This window comes from Acanthisitta chloris, unplaced genomic scaffold, assembly GCF_000695815.1.
Source record: "Acanthisitta chloris isolate BGI_N310 unplaced genomic scaffold, ASM69581v1 scaffold5913, whole genome shotgun sequence".
In the NCBI taxonomy this organism is placed as follows: domain Eukaryota; kingdom Metazoa; phylum Chordata; class Aves; order Passeriformes; family Acanthisittidae; genus Acanthisitta; species Acanthisitta chloris.
In genome coordinates, this window is record NW_008665445.1 from 28,609 (window position 1) to 50,211 (window position 21,603).

At 38.2% G+C, this 21,603-nt stretch overlaps 1 protein-coding gene across 2 annotated transcripts in view; it reads left to right on the plus strand.

Moving 5' to 3' along the window:
* Positions 1 to 21,603, plus strand: part of CLSTN2 (calsyntenin 2) — a 71,097-nt gene that overhangs the window by 14,484 nt on the left and 35,010 nt on the right. For both annotated transcript variants that reach the window (XM_009071761.1, XM_009071760.1), the window contains exons 4-6: positions 3,389 to 3,574; positions 8,718 to 8,966; positions 9,633 to 9,754. In XM_009071761.1, coding sequence (XP_009070009.1) covers positions 3,389 to 3,574; positions 8,718 to 8,966; positions 9,633 to 9,754 — 557 coding nt within the window. The remainder of the gene's footprint in view (positions 1 to 3,388; positions 3,575 to 8,717; positions 8,967 to 9,632; positions 9,755 to 21,603) is intronic.

Consider the following 21,603-nt stretch of genomic DNA (forward strand, 5'->3'; position numbering starts at 1 on the left):
TTCCTCAATAAGGTCTGTGTATGCATTACAGCTAAATACTTCCTCCCTGAGCGCTCCAGGTGTTTTCACGTGTTTCTTTTTATCATAGCCTCTTCCTAAAAACACAGCACTCTATATGTTCCAAGACTATCTGTCTTTTGCCTGGCTGCATCAGTCTGGTGGATCATGGACATGCTGTTAGTGTCTAAATGAAATCAGCTCTTTTTCCATTAGTCATTTTGCACTGATGTCTCTCCAGTTTGCTGAAGTTCCTGAGCGTGAACTGGCACCTTGTATTGTTACTGCTAAGCATTACATCTATAACCTCAGTTCTCAAGGTCATCTTATTCTGTGCTTGGGATATCCTCTTTCTATATTGACTTCTAATGTAGCATTGCCTTTTGAGTTTTTCAGTAGCAGGAGTAACTAACACGGCCCTGGTTTTGTGCCAAGGCTGCAAATGGAAATATCAAATATCACTCCCAAGGCAGAGTCACAGGCATCATTACTAGTTACTTCCCTGTGTACCATGAACTTCACATTTTCAGAGTAACCTAACCCATTATTGTTCTCTCTGTAGACAGTTCTGTATAGCCATGATGACTGAAAGACTAAAGCCTGTCTCTTCTCTCCTAACTGATACAAGAAACTATTCATTTTAGACCTATTTAACTAGATTCTTATTTCCATAAAGCTCTGTGGAAGATTACTTTGTTCATATTTCTGCATTTATAACTGCAAAAAAATCTTTCCTTTTTTTTATTATTTTCATGGAAGTTTTCCATGAGCTTCACTGAGGCAACGATGTCATTGAGAAATTGCACCTGATATACCAGATCAGATATAGAAATTGTATCTTTTAGCTGTTTGCATAATAGTCACATTCAGAGGGTTTTGCAGACTTGGATTATATAAGGCCCTTCCTCAGAATCAGTTGTAGAGGAATTAAGAATGCCACCACATGACTGAAGGGAAGGTGCTGATCTTTTGAGTAACTCCAGTGCAGGATGTTATTCTGAGAGAAAGAATAATAACTATCCTCACCCCATTCAAAATTAAAGGCTTGGGTTATTCTCACAAGGAGATGATGACGCTGTGGACCAAGGTACAAAGACACTAGTTGAAGCCTAGCTGATGTTTTGTACTTTAGAGTAGAGATAAACGTGAGTGATTTGGAATATGCAGCGTTTATGATCTCTGGGTACAAATTACCACTTCTGCCAACTTGAAAGGCAACACTGTGAAAAGAAACACCTTTTCCAATTCATGTGGCAGAAACAGAGAGTTCCATTATTCTTCCTTGTGAGCGGTGGCATTTTCTATGGTGTAGTTTTTATAACACATTATTCCTGTAACTGGAGGTGAGTGTGCAGCTGCAGATAAGTTACAGTTAATAATTCAGTCACACCTCACATTCACTAATGAATATTTTGCATGAGTGCCAGTTAATTTGATATAGCTGAGAAATGAAAATGTGCCTGAAAGCTGCTGAAATAGAAATGTTTCATATATATATATAAGTTTCTTTCTTTTCTTTTTGGATAGAGAGTTGTAATACCTTAACTGGTAAATGAGAGTCTATAAAGATCAATAATTCATATATTGCTGACTTGTATACAAAACAGCAAATTATTTTATTTTTACCTCAAGTACCTTGAAGAATTTACTGCTCTTGTTCAGTTGGAAAAATTTTTACCCTCAAGTTTCTGCAATGGAGAGGGAAGAGAATTCTATTATTGTAATTAGGTACTATATATGATACTTGAAATTCTAATGGAACTGTTTAAGTTGACAATTGCAGAGAAATTAGGCAATACTGTAGATCAAATCTAACTTTATATGGAACAAATGGGCTGAATTACCTGAAAATTATGACTGAAATAGCAACTCAGCTGATGTGTGCACAGACAATGAAGCAGTCATAGTTGTCTTAGTCAGTGATGTACAAGTCCTAAAGATTTTAGTAAAAGTAGATGCTAAACATACTTGCAGAAAGTTCCATGAAGTCTCACCTTCCTCTTGATAACAAGATGCTGCATGATTACCATTCAGATTAAAAGTTTTTAAGAAAATCTGAGTATTTTGAAATACAGACAAGTGACTCATAACATCCAATCCTTGTCTGGACTCTGAACTTGCTCTACATTTCAGATATTTCCATGGATGTTTGGATTATCCTGTACATGTTTAATACAGTTTAAGACAGTGGGAGAGAGCACTATTTTTCAAGCTTGCTGAAAATGAGATCTGTTGAAAAACACCAAACTCCTTCACTTACTAAACACACACACACATATATATATATATACACATATATGTATATACTCTTACTTGAGCTTCCACTGATATTTAAAAAGATTCTCTCTGTCCATTTGCTTTCAGAGAATTCACTGACTGCCAGGACCTAGAATTTTTCCATTTAGATTCAATCTAAGAGAGATTTTTTTTCCTGTGAGGGTGCTGAGACGCTGGCACAGGTTGCACAGAGAAGTTGTGGCTGCCCCATTTCTAGAATTGTTTGAGACCAGGTTGGAAGGGACTTTGAACAACCTGGTCTAGTGGAAGATGTCCCTGCCCATGGCAGAGGGGAAGGACTAAGTGATCCTTGAAGGTCCCTTTCAGCTCAAACCATCCTATGATTCAATGAAAACATGAACTGTAAAGATAGCTGAAATACATGTTTTTAATTATTGCTGCTAGTTTGGATTTTCTCTGAAGCAGGTTGCAAACACCATAATTAATTGGATTTTAAAAATTAAATGCTTCAGTTGAGCAGCACAGTGGTGTGCATAGCACAAACAGGTGGCTGCCTAAGGCAAGGGATTGTTTGAAAGTTGTGGGCTGAGACATCTGCATAAGTAAAACCATAGATTAGTCAGATCTGGCCGAAAGCATGAGGAGTTCTTTCAGCTGTAACTTTCTGTCATTAATGCTTCACAAAATTAGTAAGATGCTTGGAAACAAGAAGTGGCACTACAGACGTGTTATATTAGATTGATGTATATAGTCTGGTTCATGGAGATATTTGTTCTGTATCACAAAACTATGAAGTCTGACCAAATTCAGTGCAGCAGACAGACTCATCCCTGTAGAGTTAGCTTGTAGGCTGTCACAGGAACATGGACATTGGAGATCCAGACTGACACCAATTAGCACTTCTTGTCAGGATATCTATGTACCCCATGCTTCAGTGGCTCTAACAGCAGTAGTATTCCTTAATTGAGCCTGACACTCTTATAAAAAGAGGGCCAAAATCCAGTTTATTTAGTACAGTAACTTGCTGATGCCAAGTTCAAAAACTTTTATTTTTGCCTTAGACAGTGACCTTTGAGAACAGTGTGTCATTTAAAATTATGTCACTCCCTTCCCTTTTTTTAATCACCCTTGGACCTTGTTGTTTTTTTTCCAGACTGGAACAAACGGATTGAATATAAGCCTGGCTCTGGCAGCATCCCCTTGTTTTCCAGCATTCACCTAGAAACGTGTGATGGACCAGTTTCCTCGATCCATACCACCATTGAATTACAGACCAACTACATTGGAAAGGGCTGTGATCGTGAAACGTACTCTGAAAAATCTCTGCAGAAATTATGTGGTATGATATAACAATATTTGGTTGATATAACAATATTTTTTCCAATGTGCTTTTTGGTTGATATAACAATATTTTTTCCAGATAAAGCACCAGGTCCTTGTGGCCTGTAAGCGTGCAGTGCTTGGATTTAGCTCAGCTGGTTCAGTTTGGATCGTAGCAATGAAGATGGAGAGAGTGGTGATATTTGATGGGTGCTCCATTCTTCATTTCCATTTGTTTTCACTTTCTCTCATGCTTTCACTATGCTTTAATTTTTTTCTCTTCTGCTTCTATTCCCTTCTCTATTTTTTCTCCTTCCTCATTACACCTCTTTCTCCTTCTTTCTCCCCTCTGCTACAAATACTGATGTGAGAGTGTAGTGAAATTTCAAGTGCAGATTTGCCAAAATAGGAAGACCTTAGGATTTGAAGAGAATTGAATCTTCATGTTGTGTTTCAGTCTCCCTGACTCAGCTTTCTGTTCTGCTGCTAAATACTGTTTCAGGGTGCAAAGAAATAAAAAGTATAAATATTTTTTTGGCAATTATTTGTGCACAAAGGTTCAAGAAAGATGAATTTCAGGAAAAGAGTTGTCCTGATGGCGAAATGCTTTGTAATTGTTTTCTTTTCTTTTTCTGCTTTTTGATAACTTGGTGTAAAAGATATAAATTAATTGTGAAAGGTAGATTAAACACTTGAAGATATTGCTGTATGTTTTCAGACTTTAAGATTCTGCATATGACAAAGGAATGGCCACACATTAAAGCATTTATCTTTTGACTTTTGAGATGAGCTATCTCACCTCCTCCTCTAAAACTCTGTCTGCTTAGAGTCCTCATCTGAAGCCCTGATGGGGTGGAACATTCATTCTAATCTTCGTCAAGATGTCTCTTTACCTGTCTCCTGTCTGAGCTACAGTAGCAATTGTACAGTTTTTTTCACAGATTTTGGGTGTTCTGGTGTAAAGCTTGCATATGCTTTGATAACCAAACAGCAGTGCTGCAGATATGTTAAGATCAATACACTAACCTTTAAGAAATAATTTTGTAAATTATAATTTTCAGCCAGTGTTACTAAATTGTTAAAAATGGAGAGCCAATTCCCAGGGAAAAATAGTTTACAGATACAATTGCCAATGACCAGTGGAGATGGGAGAATGAGGTCCAGGTGAGTGGGAATAGTAGCATTCTGATAAAATAGGAATGCTTTAAAATTGAAAATTGCTTAGTTAAGATCACAGAGGCAATCATAATTTGAATCCTGTGTCTTTGTTCAACTGACTGGGATCCTAGCAAAGCAAATGAAAACCTATCTGCTGACAGTATGCATCTTCATCATGTCAATGGCATCAAATCTGTGAGGCTGAGCAAGGCTATGTGACCTACTGGGGACTTGATTTCATGAAATGCTAGCATTTTAATCAAAATAAATATGTTACAGCTGAAGTCAAGTACTTTTGCCCCCTCTCAGAACCTGTATTGGCAGCAAAAAGAACATTGCTTCATCGTGTTACAGACCTGAACTGCAAATGACACAGTCATTCAGTGCAGATCACTATGTGCAAGACCTAAACCTCCAAATTATTGCCTTGACATAAAACACTAACAGTAGCTATTGCCAACAATATTGTCATCTGAAGTGTAGGGCTGAAAGCAGGTACCTTCAGCTGGTGTAAAAATCCTTCATTGAGGAAGGTTCTGCAAAGTCTAAGGGATTCAGTTTGCAGAGTGTGGCTTGATTGCCTTAGCTGCTGACACCTGAGTAGTGGAAAAGAGAATTTCAAGTATTTCTCCATTTCTCCTGAATAACCCAGATGTTTCCTGACACTATCCAGCCATAATTCATTGTCTGCACCATGTATAGGCCTAAGCTGGTGAAAAGCAGAATGATCAAAATCATTGCAGCAGATCTGTCAATGCCATTGTGGTGGCTCTGAGCAGGGAGACAGATGTTACTGCTGAGCTTCCAGGTTTTGCTCAGCACATCTGTGAAGGAAGAGAATGGAAAGCACTTGAAAAAATAGAATGTAAAACCATATGTAAATGGGGAAAAAATTCTCACTGCTGAAAGAATCCTCTTTTTTGTTCAAGTTCTCCATATCTTCAGAGAGAATAGACATGGGTGAAACTTGTAATAGGACTTGGATAAAAAGGTGGTGAGTGACAATGTGCTTTTCATGAGAATTGCATTTGGACTGGCTTGCACTTTGGTATTTAGTATTTATTACCATCCATAATGTTGAGAGAACTCTTATGAAAGCTAGTTAAATTATTTCTGGAAATCAGTTTTCTCCCAGAAACTACCTTACAGTAACTAACAGTTGGATGATAAAACTCTGACAAGGAAGAAAACGTGGAAATTTCTTCTACCAGTGAAGCACTGTGTGATTGCAGAGAGTGCAGAACTGAGCCATCACAGACAGATCTGTGCCCTACAGAATGCAAGGCTGTCCCTCTGTAATTAAGACCCAGTTTATAAATCCTCTGCTCCTTTCTTCATTTATCTGTTGGAAATGTGGAGAATGCAGACTCTAAGGACAGTGCATTAATATTCATTTTTCTCTGACAGATGGTTTAAGTCTGCTTTTCAATAACCCACTGATTTGTACTTGCTTTGACGGTCAAGGTGGGCAGCTTAAATGATTAAATTACATTTGAGTCATTTTAAAGTCAAGGAGTTATTAGTATTGTGCCTCAAAGCATTTTAGTAAGCATTTTTTCACCTTGTCATCTGACAATAATAAAAAGGAAAGACTGTCTAAAAGACACAATTTGGACTGCAAAAACATATCCAGAATAAATCACACACACAAAATAATCAGCTAAGGAGCCTAGAATATGGTGGAAAAGTGCCTATGGTACTGTCTTCTTTCCCTCTGAACGGAGATAAAATAGAAAATAATGAGATTGCTAATTCTCACATATGGAAACATCAAGTATCAGTTTCAAGGCCATGCCCCAGCTAAGATCCTGCCCTCTCTCCCTTATCCTGGGTTGTGGAGCTTTGCAAGAGGCTCAAAGAAAAGTCATCGCTCTGATCGAAAAGTATAATTTGGGCTTGATGTTATTTGGCTGATTAGTTTCCATCTAAGCCAGCAGTCTGGCCCAATTCAGCAGACAGCATCACTATGTGCTTACCCTGGCATAAATTTTGGAGCCCAAATATGCAGGGTGGGGAGAGGAGATGGGGCCAACTGTGGAAATTGCTTGTGGAAGCAAGCACTTTAATACGCGAGGGGAACCTCGGGGGTCTCAGTCCAAAACTGTGCTTGGCATAGTGGCTCCTGCATTGTTCTGGAAGCATTTTAGAAGAAAAGGGCATCAGGCAGTACATTTTGGAAGAGCACAGGTCCAGTAGCATGATAAGACTGTTCTTGGAACATCTCCAGCTACATCCTGTTTGCACTGCACCATGTACATTGCTGAGTAGCTTGGGACTCTGGCTGGATTTATTAGGATAGGAAAAGCATGATTTATTCCAGCTAAATCTCCCAAGCTCATAATCCAATGGTTTTTCTCAGGGCAGGATTAACATACACTAACAGGATGAGATTCCAAACTGACCCATAAATCTCCATAAAAATATGGGCAGATAAAGCAGAACCTATTGAGCTTGGTGCTGATTACCCAAATGCTCTTGCACAAGCCTGTCCTTAAGTTGGGAAAATAAGGCAGTTTCCCTGAGCAACCTCTTAAATTAGAGCCTAATATGGAGGTATTCAAGGCCAGGTTGGATGGGGCCAGTGGAACGTGTCCCTACCCATGGCAGGGGGATTGGAACTAGATGATCTTTAAGGACCCTTCCAACCCAAGCCATTCTGTGGCTCTATGATTCTGTGAATATGAGGGAATTCCATTTTGGAGTTTCCCCTCAGTTTCATTCTAATGGAAAAATTTTTTTTTTCTTTGTCACAAAATGTGCCACCTGGATACCCTGAGTTTGGTGCATTCCTGTTGATAACATCTGTGTATGTGATGTATTATCCAGAATTGCAGTTTATAAAATAAATACACTTTGTTGCCAAACTCTAAACATGTAGGTGTTAGGTTCGATATTGCTATCACTTCAAAATAGCCTCATTTGACAGCAATAAATTTTGGAGAATTGTCCAAAACATTCAGTTACTGAATGATGCAAATGTTCTCATATCATTGCTATAATACTTTTTAAAAATCCATGTGATACAACTCTACACACTCTTGAATTAGAATTTTGTACTCCTACGGAGAGTTGGGCTCTTTTTTCTCTCCTTGGATGCTGAAGGAGAACAGAATATCTTAGTAGGGGATTTTTTTGTTTAGTCGCAGTTCGTTCACCATATCCTTACTTGACAAAGCATTAACAGGAACACAAAGATGGATTGTACTTTTTATTCTTGGAATTGTGCTTTCTGCTAAATGCTGTCTTTCACCGGCTAGGTAAAGGCTCTGGGTAGCTCCTTACATGTTTTTAATAGTGTCTGAGAGTTGTTAAGCTGTAAGAAAACACAGAGCTGTTAGGAACTGTGCTTTTTATCAGATCTTGGCACCACAGTGTTTTCCATCTTGGTCTACCATTAGACAAGAACACATGGAGTTACAACCATCAAGTATGTGCCAGAAGTCAGCATTAGAGTGATATCAGCTGTTTTAGGGTGAATATTCTGTCTGTATTTATATTCATACCAACATAATTGTGGATTTCCATAGCTGTCTGCTGAACATGAGGTGACTTCTCATACATTCATCCCCACTGTGCTGTATTTTACAACACATCATCCCCACATACCCCATATCTCCATAGTCTCAGGGAGGGATCATGTAAAGCTTCCCAGCTGGGTGTAGAACATTTGTTTTTAGTCTTAGTAGTTTTTGAAATAACTGAAGAAATGCCATAGATTAATATCAGAAAATAATGAAAATGTTCAAGACAAATAACTTTCAAGTATTTTCTATAGTTTTCTATGCTATAGATTTAATCTAGAAAACTTTTGCTGGTTTAGGATGGTTGGTATTTTAGAATATTTATGTGATTTGACATTGAAGCTAGTAGGATCATTTGGGTAGTAAAAATAATCTAAAGAGTGTGAATCAGAACCATGACCTGTATTAAATTAATCTTCGCAGCTTTTTCATCAGTCTCTCATCCTGTTATTGATTATACATACATTGATTATACATTTGCAGGAGCTTCCTCAGGTGCCATTGACCTGCTGCCATCTCCCAGTACAACAACTAACTGGACAGCCGGGCTTGTCATGGATAGCAATGACATAATTTTTAAATTTGATGGAAAGCAAGGAGCCAAAATCCCAGATGGAATAGTCCCAAAAAATTTAACTGATCAATTCACCATCACTATGTGGATGAAACATGGACCTAGTCCTGGATTAAGAGCTGAGAAAGAGACAATTCTCTGCAACTCTGACAAGACAGGTGAGTCTATGTATTGAAAAAAAGTTATGCAAAGGGAATAGGAGGCCATGGAACTGTTGGAACAAGTCCAGAGGAGGGTCATGAAGTTGCTAAGAGGACTGGAGCATCTGATCTATGAAGACAGGCTGAGGGAGTTGGGTCTGTTCAGCCTGGAAAAGAGAAGGTTGCATGGAGACCTCATAGTAGTCTTTCAGTATTTGAAAGGCCTATGAGGGAGCCAGAGAGGAACACTTTGTTAGGAACTGCAAGGACAAGAGGTATTGGATTCAAATTGAAGGAGGGGAAATTTAGGCTATATATTAGAAAAAAAAATTTTACTATGAGGGCAGGGCGACACTGGCACAGGTTGCCCAGGGAGGCTGTGGCTGCCCCAACCCTGGCAGTGCTCAAAGACAGGTTGGATGAGGCCTTGAGCAATCTAGTGAGGAGGTGTCCCTGCCCACGGCAGAGGGTGGTGGGACTAGATGATCTGTAAGGTCCATTCCAACCCCTAAAATTCTATGATTCTATGAATATCAACATTAGTAGTGTGTTACCATCTCTCCTCACATAATTTGGTCTGAGCAAAAACTTACTGAGGTTGGATGGTGCCACTCTTTCAGCCCATTAATGTTCTATGATTCCAAGATAGCTGAGGTCACTGGTCATGTTGGTCCCTCCTTGCAGAGATGAATCGCCACCACTACGCCCTGTACGTGCACAACTGCCGCTTGGTGTTTCTGCTGCGCAAGGACTTCGATCAGGCTGACACCTTCCGTCCTGCCGAGTTCCACTGGAAACTGGATCAGGTACCTGTGGTTTTCTCTTACCTCTAACTCATCCTTCACCTCACCCCACTAGAAAGCATAGAAAACAGCCCAAATCCCAGCAAAACTGCCATGGGAAATCTGAAGTCTGTTGCCAATTATGCTGCAACTTGTAACTGTTATGACTCTAATTGGGATCCACATAAAAAGAGATAAATGAGTTAACTTGGTTGAGTCATTTTATACAGTAAGCTTTTTAATTGAGTCATTTTAAATGGTAAGTAGAGGTTTATATCCTTCAGCGATGGATAGAGACATGACATTGCATATAGTTCCCTAGAATTTTTCCATTTATCATTTTTTTAAAATCTGCTTTATCAGCACAATGGAAGTGAGAGAAGCCTTTTCAATAAAGAGTATGCTGACACACAGAAAGGCATTTGTAATATATTGCAAATACAATCTGCAGATTTCGTCTTTCATTTGCTGTGCTCTATGTAATTTCTCCTTATTATGGAGAGTATATTGCAAGAGAATTATTATTAAGGTGATAAGAGTTGCCTTTCATAGATTTTTTAATTCTAAGCAAGATAAGGATCATTTGGATGAAGGAAGACAGACTTCAGCAGAGTAGTATTTTCTCAAAGCAAGTTTCTTCATATCTCTGAGTCTCTATGATATTGAAGATGTAGGTATAGGAAAGTTTACTTTCCTAATTCAACTTCTAAATGCATATAAAAGGATGATCTTTGTCATTATTATCAGATGAGTGTGGTAAGAAAGCATGTGGTGATCACAGCATTTGCTTTGCATTTCCATTAACCAGTCTGGAATCAGTTTCTCCTGTACTTGATATGGAATCTTACAGTGTCTCAAAACAAATTTACATTAAATTGTGTTGAAGATAAGAAGTCAGGTGTAACTGATGTTGCCTCAGATAATGCTGTTCTGAGTGCTGAGGATGGATTTGCATTTCTAAACTGTATACTAAGCATCTAAGTTAATGATAACACAGTTTGTGTGAATATTTTGACGTTGAAAGTTGAATGCAGTCACATTCTCTTCCATGTCCTTACAATGAGAAAGAATCAATGTCCTCTCAATAAAAGATGTTTGTGTCTAACTCTTCTAACATAACCATGAACCTTCCTAACTACTACTGAAAACTTCTACATGATGGAAACTAGAGATAGAAAAGATTTTTCAGGCCACATGATTAATTTCATTTCATTCAGCTACTGTCAGTTGATTTCCACAGTAGATTTTCAACTGTTCTTTCTAGCTGAAAAAGAAAGTAAGATTAAAGTATAAATAAAGTTTGTTATGGGCTATGTGACTAGACTTCCATGGATTTATATTGTCATGGTGATAGTGTTGTAAGTTTTGTCATGAAGGGACTTCATAAAGATTGCTTCTTTATCTCTTTTTCATGCTCCATCTGGCCTATATGGTAAATTAAAAGAAACTGAAAATAAAACATATGTGAATAACGAGCTGGTGAGAAACTTGCATGGGTTTGAAAGACAAGTCAGAAATTTTCACTTCAAAGCAGTAAAATTATGCTAGCTTCAAACTATATACCCAGAGTAGTCTACCTTAGAAAGCACAGGATGTTTTAAAACCACATCAAAAAGCACATCAGCATCCCACTCAATATGAAAAGAAGCTGGACTAGACTTTCAGAAGTTGGCTTAAGTGCCCTAGACACTTCTGAAAATCCTACTATTGGTTATTTGCATATTTTGGAATACCTCTGGAAATCTCACCTTCAGAACAGGTTCAGTCTATGGCTGCATATCCTTAATTTCCTTGTTTTTGGTGGGTTTGGTTTTTTAAGAAGACCATGGGAATTAAGCTGTGCCTAACTGCTGTACATGTTCTCACCATCCTCACTGCACTATGATACAGGATGCTGTAGACACCATTGCATAAATGACTCTGGAAGGCAATTCAAGAGTTGGTACTAAGCACAGCCAGAGTAGGGTAAAACGTGTCAGAGCACTTTATTGCTGAGCTCACTTTATGAGTGCAACAACAATCCATAGCTTGTTTTTGCTGAGAGGAATCCGGTGACCTTGGAATAGGGTGAAGCATGAGCTAGTGAAATCATTTATCATTCTTACTGTGGAACAGTAAAATTTATGATACCAGCTGCTTTGGGCTCTAGCTACTCCACAAGACCACTCATTCTTTCAAGGCACTGACCAAAATATGAGCTTACTGTCATTCTAATTTAATTTAGTTTTCTAAATCTCATTTCTGTGGTGGGTGTGTATGGCACACATCTTAGTTTCAGACTCCATTCTTGTTTGAATACATGGATCCATGTAATATTTTGTATAGCTATACCTGGGCAGTGCATCTGAAGGCTCATGATACCATACAGTTATCATACAAATCTTGCATAAAAAGTGTCTGAAATCTCCACATAATAGAGGCTGCCAGGTTAGCTCTGGGAAGACTGTGTGTCTTTAAGTTAGTTCATAAACCTAGGGATTTATCTCCAGTATGGCTTTCAGTGCATTTAGCTTGTTTGTTGCATTCAACTGACTGGCCTTTACATGGCAAATTTTTCACTTCCTGTGCGGAGGATGCATGGCCTGAGTGTGCCATAACCATGGGCACATGTGCCTTTGCTAGTGACCTGCTATCAGTTGAGATGTGTATGTCTGCAAAAGGTTCTAGTATTCAGAGGCAACAGACTTTACACTGAAGATACATGGGAAAAAGATTAGTTTGGGGTTTTCCCCACTTTCATCCTTTTTCAAATTTACTATCTTAGTTGTAAGAGCATCCATTAGCAGTAATCTGGAAGAAAATGTATGGAAAGAAACATCACTGTCAGGTCTGTGATGCTGGGTAAAAACAACTGCATGTTTTATTCCAAAACCTGCAATAGATGCCTTGCTAGAGGCGATTCCTTCCTCTCACTTCTCTCATTTCCATAGAAGTTCAGGTGTTTCCTTTGTTTCAGAATCAGACTCAAGCTCTGCCAAGGGAGGTTTAGGTTAGATATTAGAAAGAGATTTTTTTTATGAAGAGAGTTATCAGGCATTGGAATGTGCTGCCCAGGGAGGTGGTGGATTCACCATCACTGGAGGTTTTCCAGATGAGACTGGATGTGGCACTTAGTGTCATGGTCTAGTAATGACAGTAGGGTTGGACTCCATGATCTTTGAGGTCTCTTCCAACTCCATTGATTCTATGATTCTATGACCTTTTTTCTGAGTTTTCCATGCAAATATTTAAATTGAGTGTCATGATGTGTTTGTCACCTTTGTTGCCATTTCTTTTCTCATATCTAACTATAAGGCACTTTTTAAACCTGAGAACCTATTACAAAAGTCAGTAAAGGGCACCTAAGTCATTATCTAATTGTCCCCAATGGATAGGAACATAAAATCATCTGATGTGAATTGTGTAAGCAGCCACATATGAATTTTGGGCATCTAAGAATAATGTATACAATATAGAAACTGATTTTCTGGGAAAGCTGTGAATGGAATCAAGACAATAGTTTGAATAATGACTGAAGGCATTCAAGACTTTAGTGACTGAGCAAAACCTAATATTAGGATAATACACAGTCCATCATGGATATTCCATTTTTCTTATGAATATAAGGACAATAAAGCCAAGAGGTATTTTTCCAGTCCTATTTTCATGTACTTATTTTTATTCACAATAGAGAATGATTTTCAGGATGTTGTCATCCTGAAAATAGTCTTCCAGCCCATGCGCAAAATTGATATTGATCCCATCAAAAACTGGAGACTGCACTGCATGATCTGAGTCAGCAAAAAATAGATAAACATGCAGAAAGTTACAGTTTCTTTCCTAAGATGAGATAAATTGCTTAGAATAATCCAAAATAAACCAGCAGAAAAGCCCCAAATGGTTACTTTTACGACAGAAACTAGACAAAGAGGTTTAGATAAATCTGGCTCTGATGTGTTCTGTCTCTGTGCGGGCACATACTGCTGAAGGATCAAGGCAAGGCCTCTGTTTGTGTTTAACCACTTCACTGGCCACAAACACATAATAGGGTCTTCTGCCTGTAGGCAGCAGTTGTGTCCTCTCAAGCTCTTAATTCCCTGTTACTTGTTTAAAATAAGCTACTGTGCAAGGTAGAGCAGGAACTGACTTTTGAAGAAATTTGTGTTCCATGATAAGAGAGTAAAGTGAAATAGATTTGGTATCTGGACTTTTGTTTTAGTTAAATTAGTTATCTCCATTAACTAATGGCATTTCTGAGTGAAAGTTGTTCTTCTATGCTGGAATTTTAGAGACTGACCAGTTGTGTGCATCTAATTTAGAGCAGACCACCATTCACATCATGAAAGCTCTAAGTGGCCTCCCTCTTGAAAGATGCAGAGAGAGAGAGAGAAAGCAAGTGAATATTTATGGAAAGTACACAGTATTCTCAGTCCTAGACAATTAAGGGTACCCGGAGGAGATAGGATGGTGCAAGTTTCCATCATCACTGTGCATGAAATTTCACCTCTAGATAAAAGATCTCAGGCTTGTCAGTCTCATACTTTCCAACATGGTGCTCTAGTCAAAGTTAATATTTTTTTATGGTGGAATTTACTTGTTTTGTTTTGGGGTTTTTTTTCACTTGAAGCTCAAAAGTTTCTTATGCTCTTACTTATTTTACAAACTGGCATGCAGACCTGCACTGCTTTATGCATACACCTGCAATAAAACTACAGAAAGGAATCAGTTAGTTGTTTTCCTACAGAGCCAGTAAGAGATAAATGATAAGTGAATCAAGCTAATCCTGCAACAGACATGAAATCATTCCAGAACTTAAAAGGTCTTTGCAGCATCCATGGCACCTCAAGCATCTTATATTATAGCCCTGTCTATTCTGACACAGTTTGTTGCCAGTTTCCATCCTTAAATGCTATTTTGACAAATTTTTGTTCAGCATCTTGCCTCAAAACAGTTTTTAGTAGCACAAAGATGAGTCACCAGTGCTGATAAATGCTGATAAATCCTCTCTGAGATCCCAGCTGAAAGAAGCTCATTTAATGTATGTTTTTAATGCAACTCTTATATCATTGCTAATAACAGAATCTTGACAAGCCAATCATGGGGCCAGGTCTGAAGTATTTCCTACAAATTGGTCTAGTTTTGTGCATTTCTGACTTCTGCAGTTCAGCCTAGTGTGAAATGCAGTGGCTGCTCTCTTGCTTCTGTAGAACTTCTATTACCCTTAAGGGGAAACCAAGCTGAATATTTTATAATTTCTCTATTTGCATTTACTGTAAATTATTTGGACATGTTTCTGTGTGTTTATTTTCTGCATTTTGCAGTTTTCCTAGTTTTCTGACCATGACATTTATTACAGTGGTGTAGGGTTCTAAAACTTATTCATGCTGACCTACTGCTTCCAAGGACTTAAGATGAGCTAGGTTAACTCTGAAAATTATACCTGTTAGTCTTTCAGCTCTTACATGAGGAATGATTCTTCTCGTATGTAATTATGATTGTAACCAAGGGAAGTTAGAACTGTTGCAGCCACCAAGACCTTTAGACCCTGAGACACCTATTTTTCGATCAAATCAATAAAATTCTGCATGGAATAAAAGCAATTTAAAACTGGCTGTAGCACTGTGAACTAATAGCAAGTATTACGCTCTTTTATCATATGGTAGGAATGTAATTTTTTAGAGAATATCTTGATATGAAGTTATTAATATGCCTAAACAAGCAGAATCAAAGTGTCTGTTAACTTGCCCCATTCCTACAGTAGTCTGGGATCTCTAGAAATATAAAACCTAGAACAGAAATTCTCAATCAAGTTATCCATGGGAAGGTGAATAGGCACGTTTGTTTTCTTATTTGTCAGCTATTTCTAATGCTAATATTTTACACTGTGCCCGATTTATCACTTACACCACAAGAATTTGTACAAAACATGCCCAAACTGTTTTGAAAATGTTGCTGAGTAGCAAGTGCTGTTACTTGGGCAATTTCCTAGGGCCTCTCTGTAGTTTATCTTTCAAGAAATCAGGTTGGATTTGAAGCATTCAGGTGGTGGTTGAAGCATTTCACAAAGATAGGACTGACATCTTAATCCTTCCAAAGGCAGGTTAGGAGACACAGAGGTTGTGCATCAATAAATATAAATTCATTTATCTATGTGCATGAGCTGCTTATTCCAGCCTTGAAGCTGTGGTTTCTGAATGTCTGAAGTTCAGGAAGAGGGTATGGTGTTGTTTTTAATATTGATTTACTTTCCACATCTGGGTAGTCTCTTGACAGTGTCAAAGCCTAGAAAGGCATATGTTTAAGCATATGATGAAAAATTAAGGAAACGTGTAAAACTGAGCAACTTTCTGGTTGCACAGTTAAAAAATAAACACAGGGTGCTGCCTAGCTGTAGTCATCAAGTGTTGCTGAACTGCCGTGCTTGCCTGATGCGATTTAGCAACAAGAAAGGTGGATTACAACAGAATTATTTCATCATGAATGAACTACAGATCTAATTTACTAAGACACATGGAAGTTGCAGCCTGACAGCACAAAGACACGCTGCAGCTACAGTACATAATCAGGGTTTTCAGGTGCTTTATCTGTCAGTATGATTAAGCAATTTCATTCTTTAAAGCTGTAATTAAGCCATCCATATTTTTGAAACCTATTGTGAAAATCAGTATTACACATTACGAGTTTCAAGCCTACAAAAGCAGCTCACAGCTTGCATGCAAATTAGTTTGCAAACTCTAAGGTTCCACTGCAGTGTTGTCACAATGCAACAGTGAATACAGTTATATAGAAAGGTGCTCCTTTGTAAGACAAATACCTTGTTTTGTAATGCAGTTATTTACTTGCACCCAATAAGACAAGGAAAAGAAATCCTCATTCCAGGAGAGCTGGATCTGACTGATGGGTTTCATCATGCTCATCACTGGTGATTGCACCTCATTAGGCCACAGGGCATGTGGCAGGTTGTGCTGCCCAGCTGGTGGCCCTGGGAAAGACACCCCAGGGCCTGCGTTTCTCTGAGGTTAATGGGGTCAATTCTTCTGGAGTAGAGCTTGGTAGACAGTAGGACATAGCATGGTCTTACAGGGAAACTTTTCTGGCCAATATCCAAAGCAGAATTAACAGCAAGAGGGAGTCGTTTGCACAGCTCAAGAGCAGCTGCTGTGTTGAGAAGAGCATAATATTAATAATAGGAAATTCTGGCAAATGCAATACAATAGTAGGTCACATTATGGTTAGATTCCAGTGAACTCAGTCTGTCTTGCTTAGCAAAGTACATGGGCATATTCCATTTGTATTGTCCATAAATCCAGGTTGTTATTAGACTAAGAAACTCAAGTCTACAGAAATCAAATTCTTTGCTGCTGGTATGTGCATTAAAAGGGAAGTAGAACTTGATCTAGTAATCTTCCTTTTCTATACCCACTAAATTTTATTTTCTTATATTTATTATTCAAATTGTAGTGGATATGGTACAACCTTAGCAGAGAGAGAGATGGACTTATATATCCTCTTAAAATTCCTTCCAACCTTATGTATGACTCTAATTAATGCCTAATATTAAAAAAAATATTATGGTTGCTTATGGTTTAAAGAAATTTGTCATGTGAAAATGACCATATAAACCACCCCCAAGACTGTAGGAGTCATTTAGCTGTAGCATGGACTTGTCAGTTCTCACTGTACCACCTGCCTAGATCTTCAAAATCAATATTCTTATTTACAGAGCTCTTGGGATCTATTAGGAATTACTGGGGTGGGTAAACCTAAAGTTTGATTTACATGATTTTGAAGAAAAATCAATGGCACTTTTCATAAAGAGCTCTGCTTTTTATTAAGATATTGACTGTCTTAAGATACAGATTTTTAAAAAAACTTCTTGTGTTCACCAGACTTTCAAAAGAGTTGGTATCTATTTGCCATAGTGAGCTTCTATGATATTAGTGTGTTTATTTGCTGCAGTAAGTAACTGCATGAGATCCTAAACCTTTGCTTTCTTACCAAATGAATGTTTGCTCTGTTAGAAGAAAGAGAACATCAGCAGCTTTTAAATAAGGTCAGCATAACTGTACAGGTTTTCAGTTCAATGCCACCAATTAAAAATGAAGTCTTCAAGTTGTGCTTGGATCTGTGAGCTTTGCCAGAGCATGACAGAGCCAGGATGACTTCAAAATTTAATATTAACCATCATCTCAGGCCTGATTAGGCTACAAATAATTGTGAATCCATTTATGGCTTAGTAGTAGTATTACTGATGGCTAGAAAATGGAAATCCTTATAAATAATTTCATGTCTTAAAAGCATTTTTTACTTTAGAGTTGCATATTCCTTGTAAGCAGGAAGTGAACCCTACAGAATCTTCCTAGGCAGACAAAAGCAGGCTCTTCACCTGAATTTTCCACTAGCACAAGCTTTTTCCAACAAAACTGTAAGTTTTAAGTGCAACTTTAATGTTAGAAATTGCAACTTTATTGAACCATAATTTCAGCAAAATCCCTGACATTCTTTGGTATTCTTATTGATAACTGCGATATTTTTTTAGTATTACTTTTTAAAGTATTTGCATATTAAGGTCATAACAATCCTCCATCAGCAAGTAAATTTCCCAAAAGAAACATTACTATGACATAGATGTTGCACAAAGTTCTACTAGCCTATTATAACATATCTTCCAATTTTAAAATATCCTCACAGCAGCCAGTTAAGTTCCTACTCCTAATTCACTCACACCTGCACAGAAACAGACAACAAGCTGCAGGCTGACTGAGCACAGATCTTCCCAGCACTGCTCTAGTGTTCTTCCGCAGGGACAATTAATGCTATTCAAGACACTCAAGGATTTTACTGCATTTTTTTAAGCAGTTAGTCAGAGTCCAGGGTCTTGCTAAATCCTTTTGCAATCTTACAATGATGGTTTTGTTACTAAGTCAGACTTTTCTCTCTCAGTTTGTTTACTCCAATTAACCTATGGACTTGGATTTGTTCAGAGTAACTTACCTGTTGTAATTGGATGCGTGGCCTGCATGGCATTTTTTATTCTTTCCTACGTGGCCTCGAGCTCTGTCTCACTGAGGCACCTCTGCTGCCATCCATGGATTCAGATGCACTCCCATGTGAGGGTTTGCTGCAGTGCTCTGTGGCCAGCACAGAGACCCTGATTTCAAATTCAGTCTTCGTTTTCCGTGTGCTGAATATTTAACCAAATGTGGCTGATTTAATGAAGATTCTCGCAGTAACTTATCCACCAGTGCTCAGCTAAAGTAAATAGATGAAGGATTGGGATCACAGTTGAGTGTATTACAATTCAAACAGGCAATTATGTTATTAATCTAACTGTAGTGTGTGTGCAAAGGAAACCCAAACTCCTCTGCACGCAGAGGTAACAGGAAATGTCCAGTTTCCTTCGGATGCTGCTCTAAGAGACCTTGCTGTGAGTGTCATACTTGGATTCCTTGCAGAACTCTTCTTCCCTTCCTTGACTGTCACTTTCTACTTCAAGTGGACTAATTGTGTTTTGGTTTTGGAAATGCACAGCCCTGAGCTGGCATACAATTTACCTATGGACTTATCTTTAACTATTTCAGCAGTTACAGTGGTTTCATATCATGGAAGACTTTCATATGAATTGGTTTGAGTCTATTATAATATACTTTAGAGGAGCATATTGGACTTTCTTCAATATTCAGATTTTTCTTTCTCTTTTATCTTTAAAAAAAATTATATTCAGTTTTGAAAACACCTGAATCATTTGGCAAAACTACAAGGGTATGTTTTCAGGGTTCTTCTATTTCTTTTCCTGAAGAACCTGTGTTCCTACTACTAGCAATAGTAATTCTATTTTAAAATATGTTTTTAATCCAGCTGCCATTTTCCAATCAGCAAAACAGTGCTTCACAGACAATATTTCAGCCAGCGCAACTGTGAATAAACATTTGAACCTTTAGATAATTACTTTAATGAGATCCATAAAACTTTTAGGGTTTGTGCAGCACTGATACTGAAAATTTCTTCCCACAGTCTATTTGTTTCATGTCCCTAAAGTCAACCCAGAACTATTCTGGAATGTGGACCCTCAATGCTGTCTTGTTTTCTCCTGTAAAAGCACTAAGAACGTGATCATGATTAGTACTGAAAGCAAGCTATATACTGACTAAATAACAGCATTCCCTGGCAAAGTCACAAATGTAGCTGATAACTAATTACCTCAGTATGGTATATAACATATAATCAGACTGTCTGCAAAATGCCAGCTATGTAATTAGAGTCTCCATTGCAGTAAAGAGACTATGCATAATATTTGGGTTGTATAATTTCCTGACTTATCTTTGAGTATAAATAGAGCAGTGTGGATACACAACCATTCTTCACTCAGCAGAAATTATTAAGGTAGCCAAATATGACTCACTGCTACCTTTAAGCTGCGTTAAAAACAAAATAGCATTTGCTTTTCCTCTGCATTATGTCCTAATTGTGTGCTGGAACTGAAGTAAATCCAACACTAATCTGTACAGAAAAGGAGTGTCTATTTGTTGCGTGTCTTTCTGCAGCTGCAGCTAACTCCAGCTCAGACTGCAGCAATATTCAAAACTCTTACAGTCATGGGCTCCCATTCTCTGGAGATATCCTCTCAATTAAATGTGAGAGTTGTGTAAGAGCAGGAATTCTTTCATCTCCGATTTGCACTGTGCACCTTCAACACAGCAAATATCTTTCAAGTAACTCACCTTTCCCAAAACGTGGAAATTGTGAAAGGATGTTTAATGCATGTGTCAGCTCTATCTTCCTTTGCTGAGTACATTTAAAGCAAGCCTTGCAAGCAGTCTCAACACTTCCTTCAGAGATAGCAAGCCTTTGAAGAGGGATTTGCCAGGTGATGGAAAGCCTTCAAAGAATCAGCAGTGCCACTGACAGCAAAGATCTTCAGCCCAGGGGAGTATTCAGGTGGGCTTTCTCCTGTGTGCAGACTGCCCAGCCTGGGAATCCTGGTATTTTCCATATAGTAGGTGAGAACTGATGTATCAAGTCTGGATATTTATTTAATGAATTAACACCAGCACATAACACTTCCTGTGGGGTTTGAATCAATAAGGGGAGTCTAGTCCTTTGGGCTAATGAAATGAGTGATGTGCATAGGTGGGAATGTGTGAGGGGGAGGAGAGAGGAGGTCTCTTCTGAGTGTGTTTTCAGAGCTGAGCACAAGTGTTTGCCCTCAAAAGCAAACAAGCCCCAACTAGCCTGTTTTCTTTGTCTCTGGGGCCTAGTTCACACTAATCACACTTTCTACACCTTCATAACATCAAAAAACCTGGCTGAACCAAGCATTGTATTTGTTCAGGCACCAGCAGCAAGGGAAGGATATATCATCCTATTTTGAACAATGACAATCTCCTTTTTCTTGGTACAACCTCCTTGTCTTCAGAGAGAAAAAAATACTCAGTTATTCCGTATCCTTCAGGAGTGTGGCCAGACCTCTCAGTTGCCTGAAGTCAGTCTCCTTGGAGCAGCAGGTAGACAAGATGACTGACCCAAATGTACCTTTTAACATTTGAGTATTAGTATTTCAGTCAGGTTTCTAGAAAGCAAACTCAAAAAAATTCCCAGTATATTAATATTTGAAAGGTAATTGCACAGGATAGGAGGAGTTGCTTTGTATTAACACTCAAAGTCTTCTTTTTAATTAAGTCTATTTTTTAATTATTATTAACATACTGAGAAGTATTTCCTTGGGCTTCTAGAAAATAATGTGTATTTCAGGAGGCTAGTTAAATGGCTAATTTGTTTAGTTTATGACTGCAATTCCATTTGCAGGCTGAGCCCTCCAAAGAGTGAAAAATAAGTTTGGTGCAAATCTCTTAATAGAAATATCTAACAGGCAGAATCCCTGCATGTATCATCCA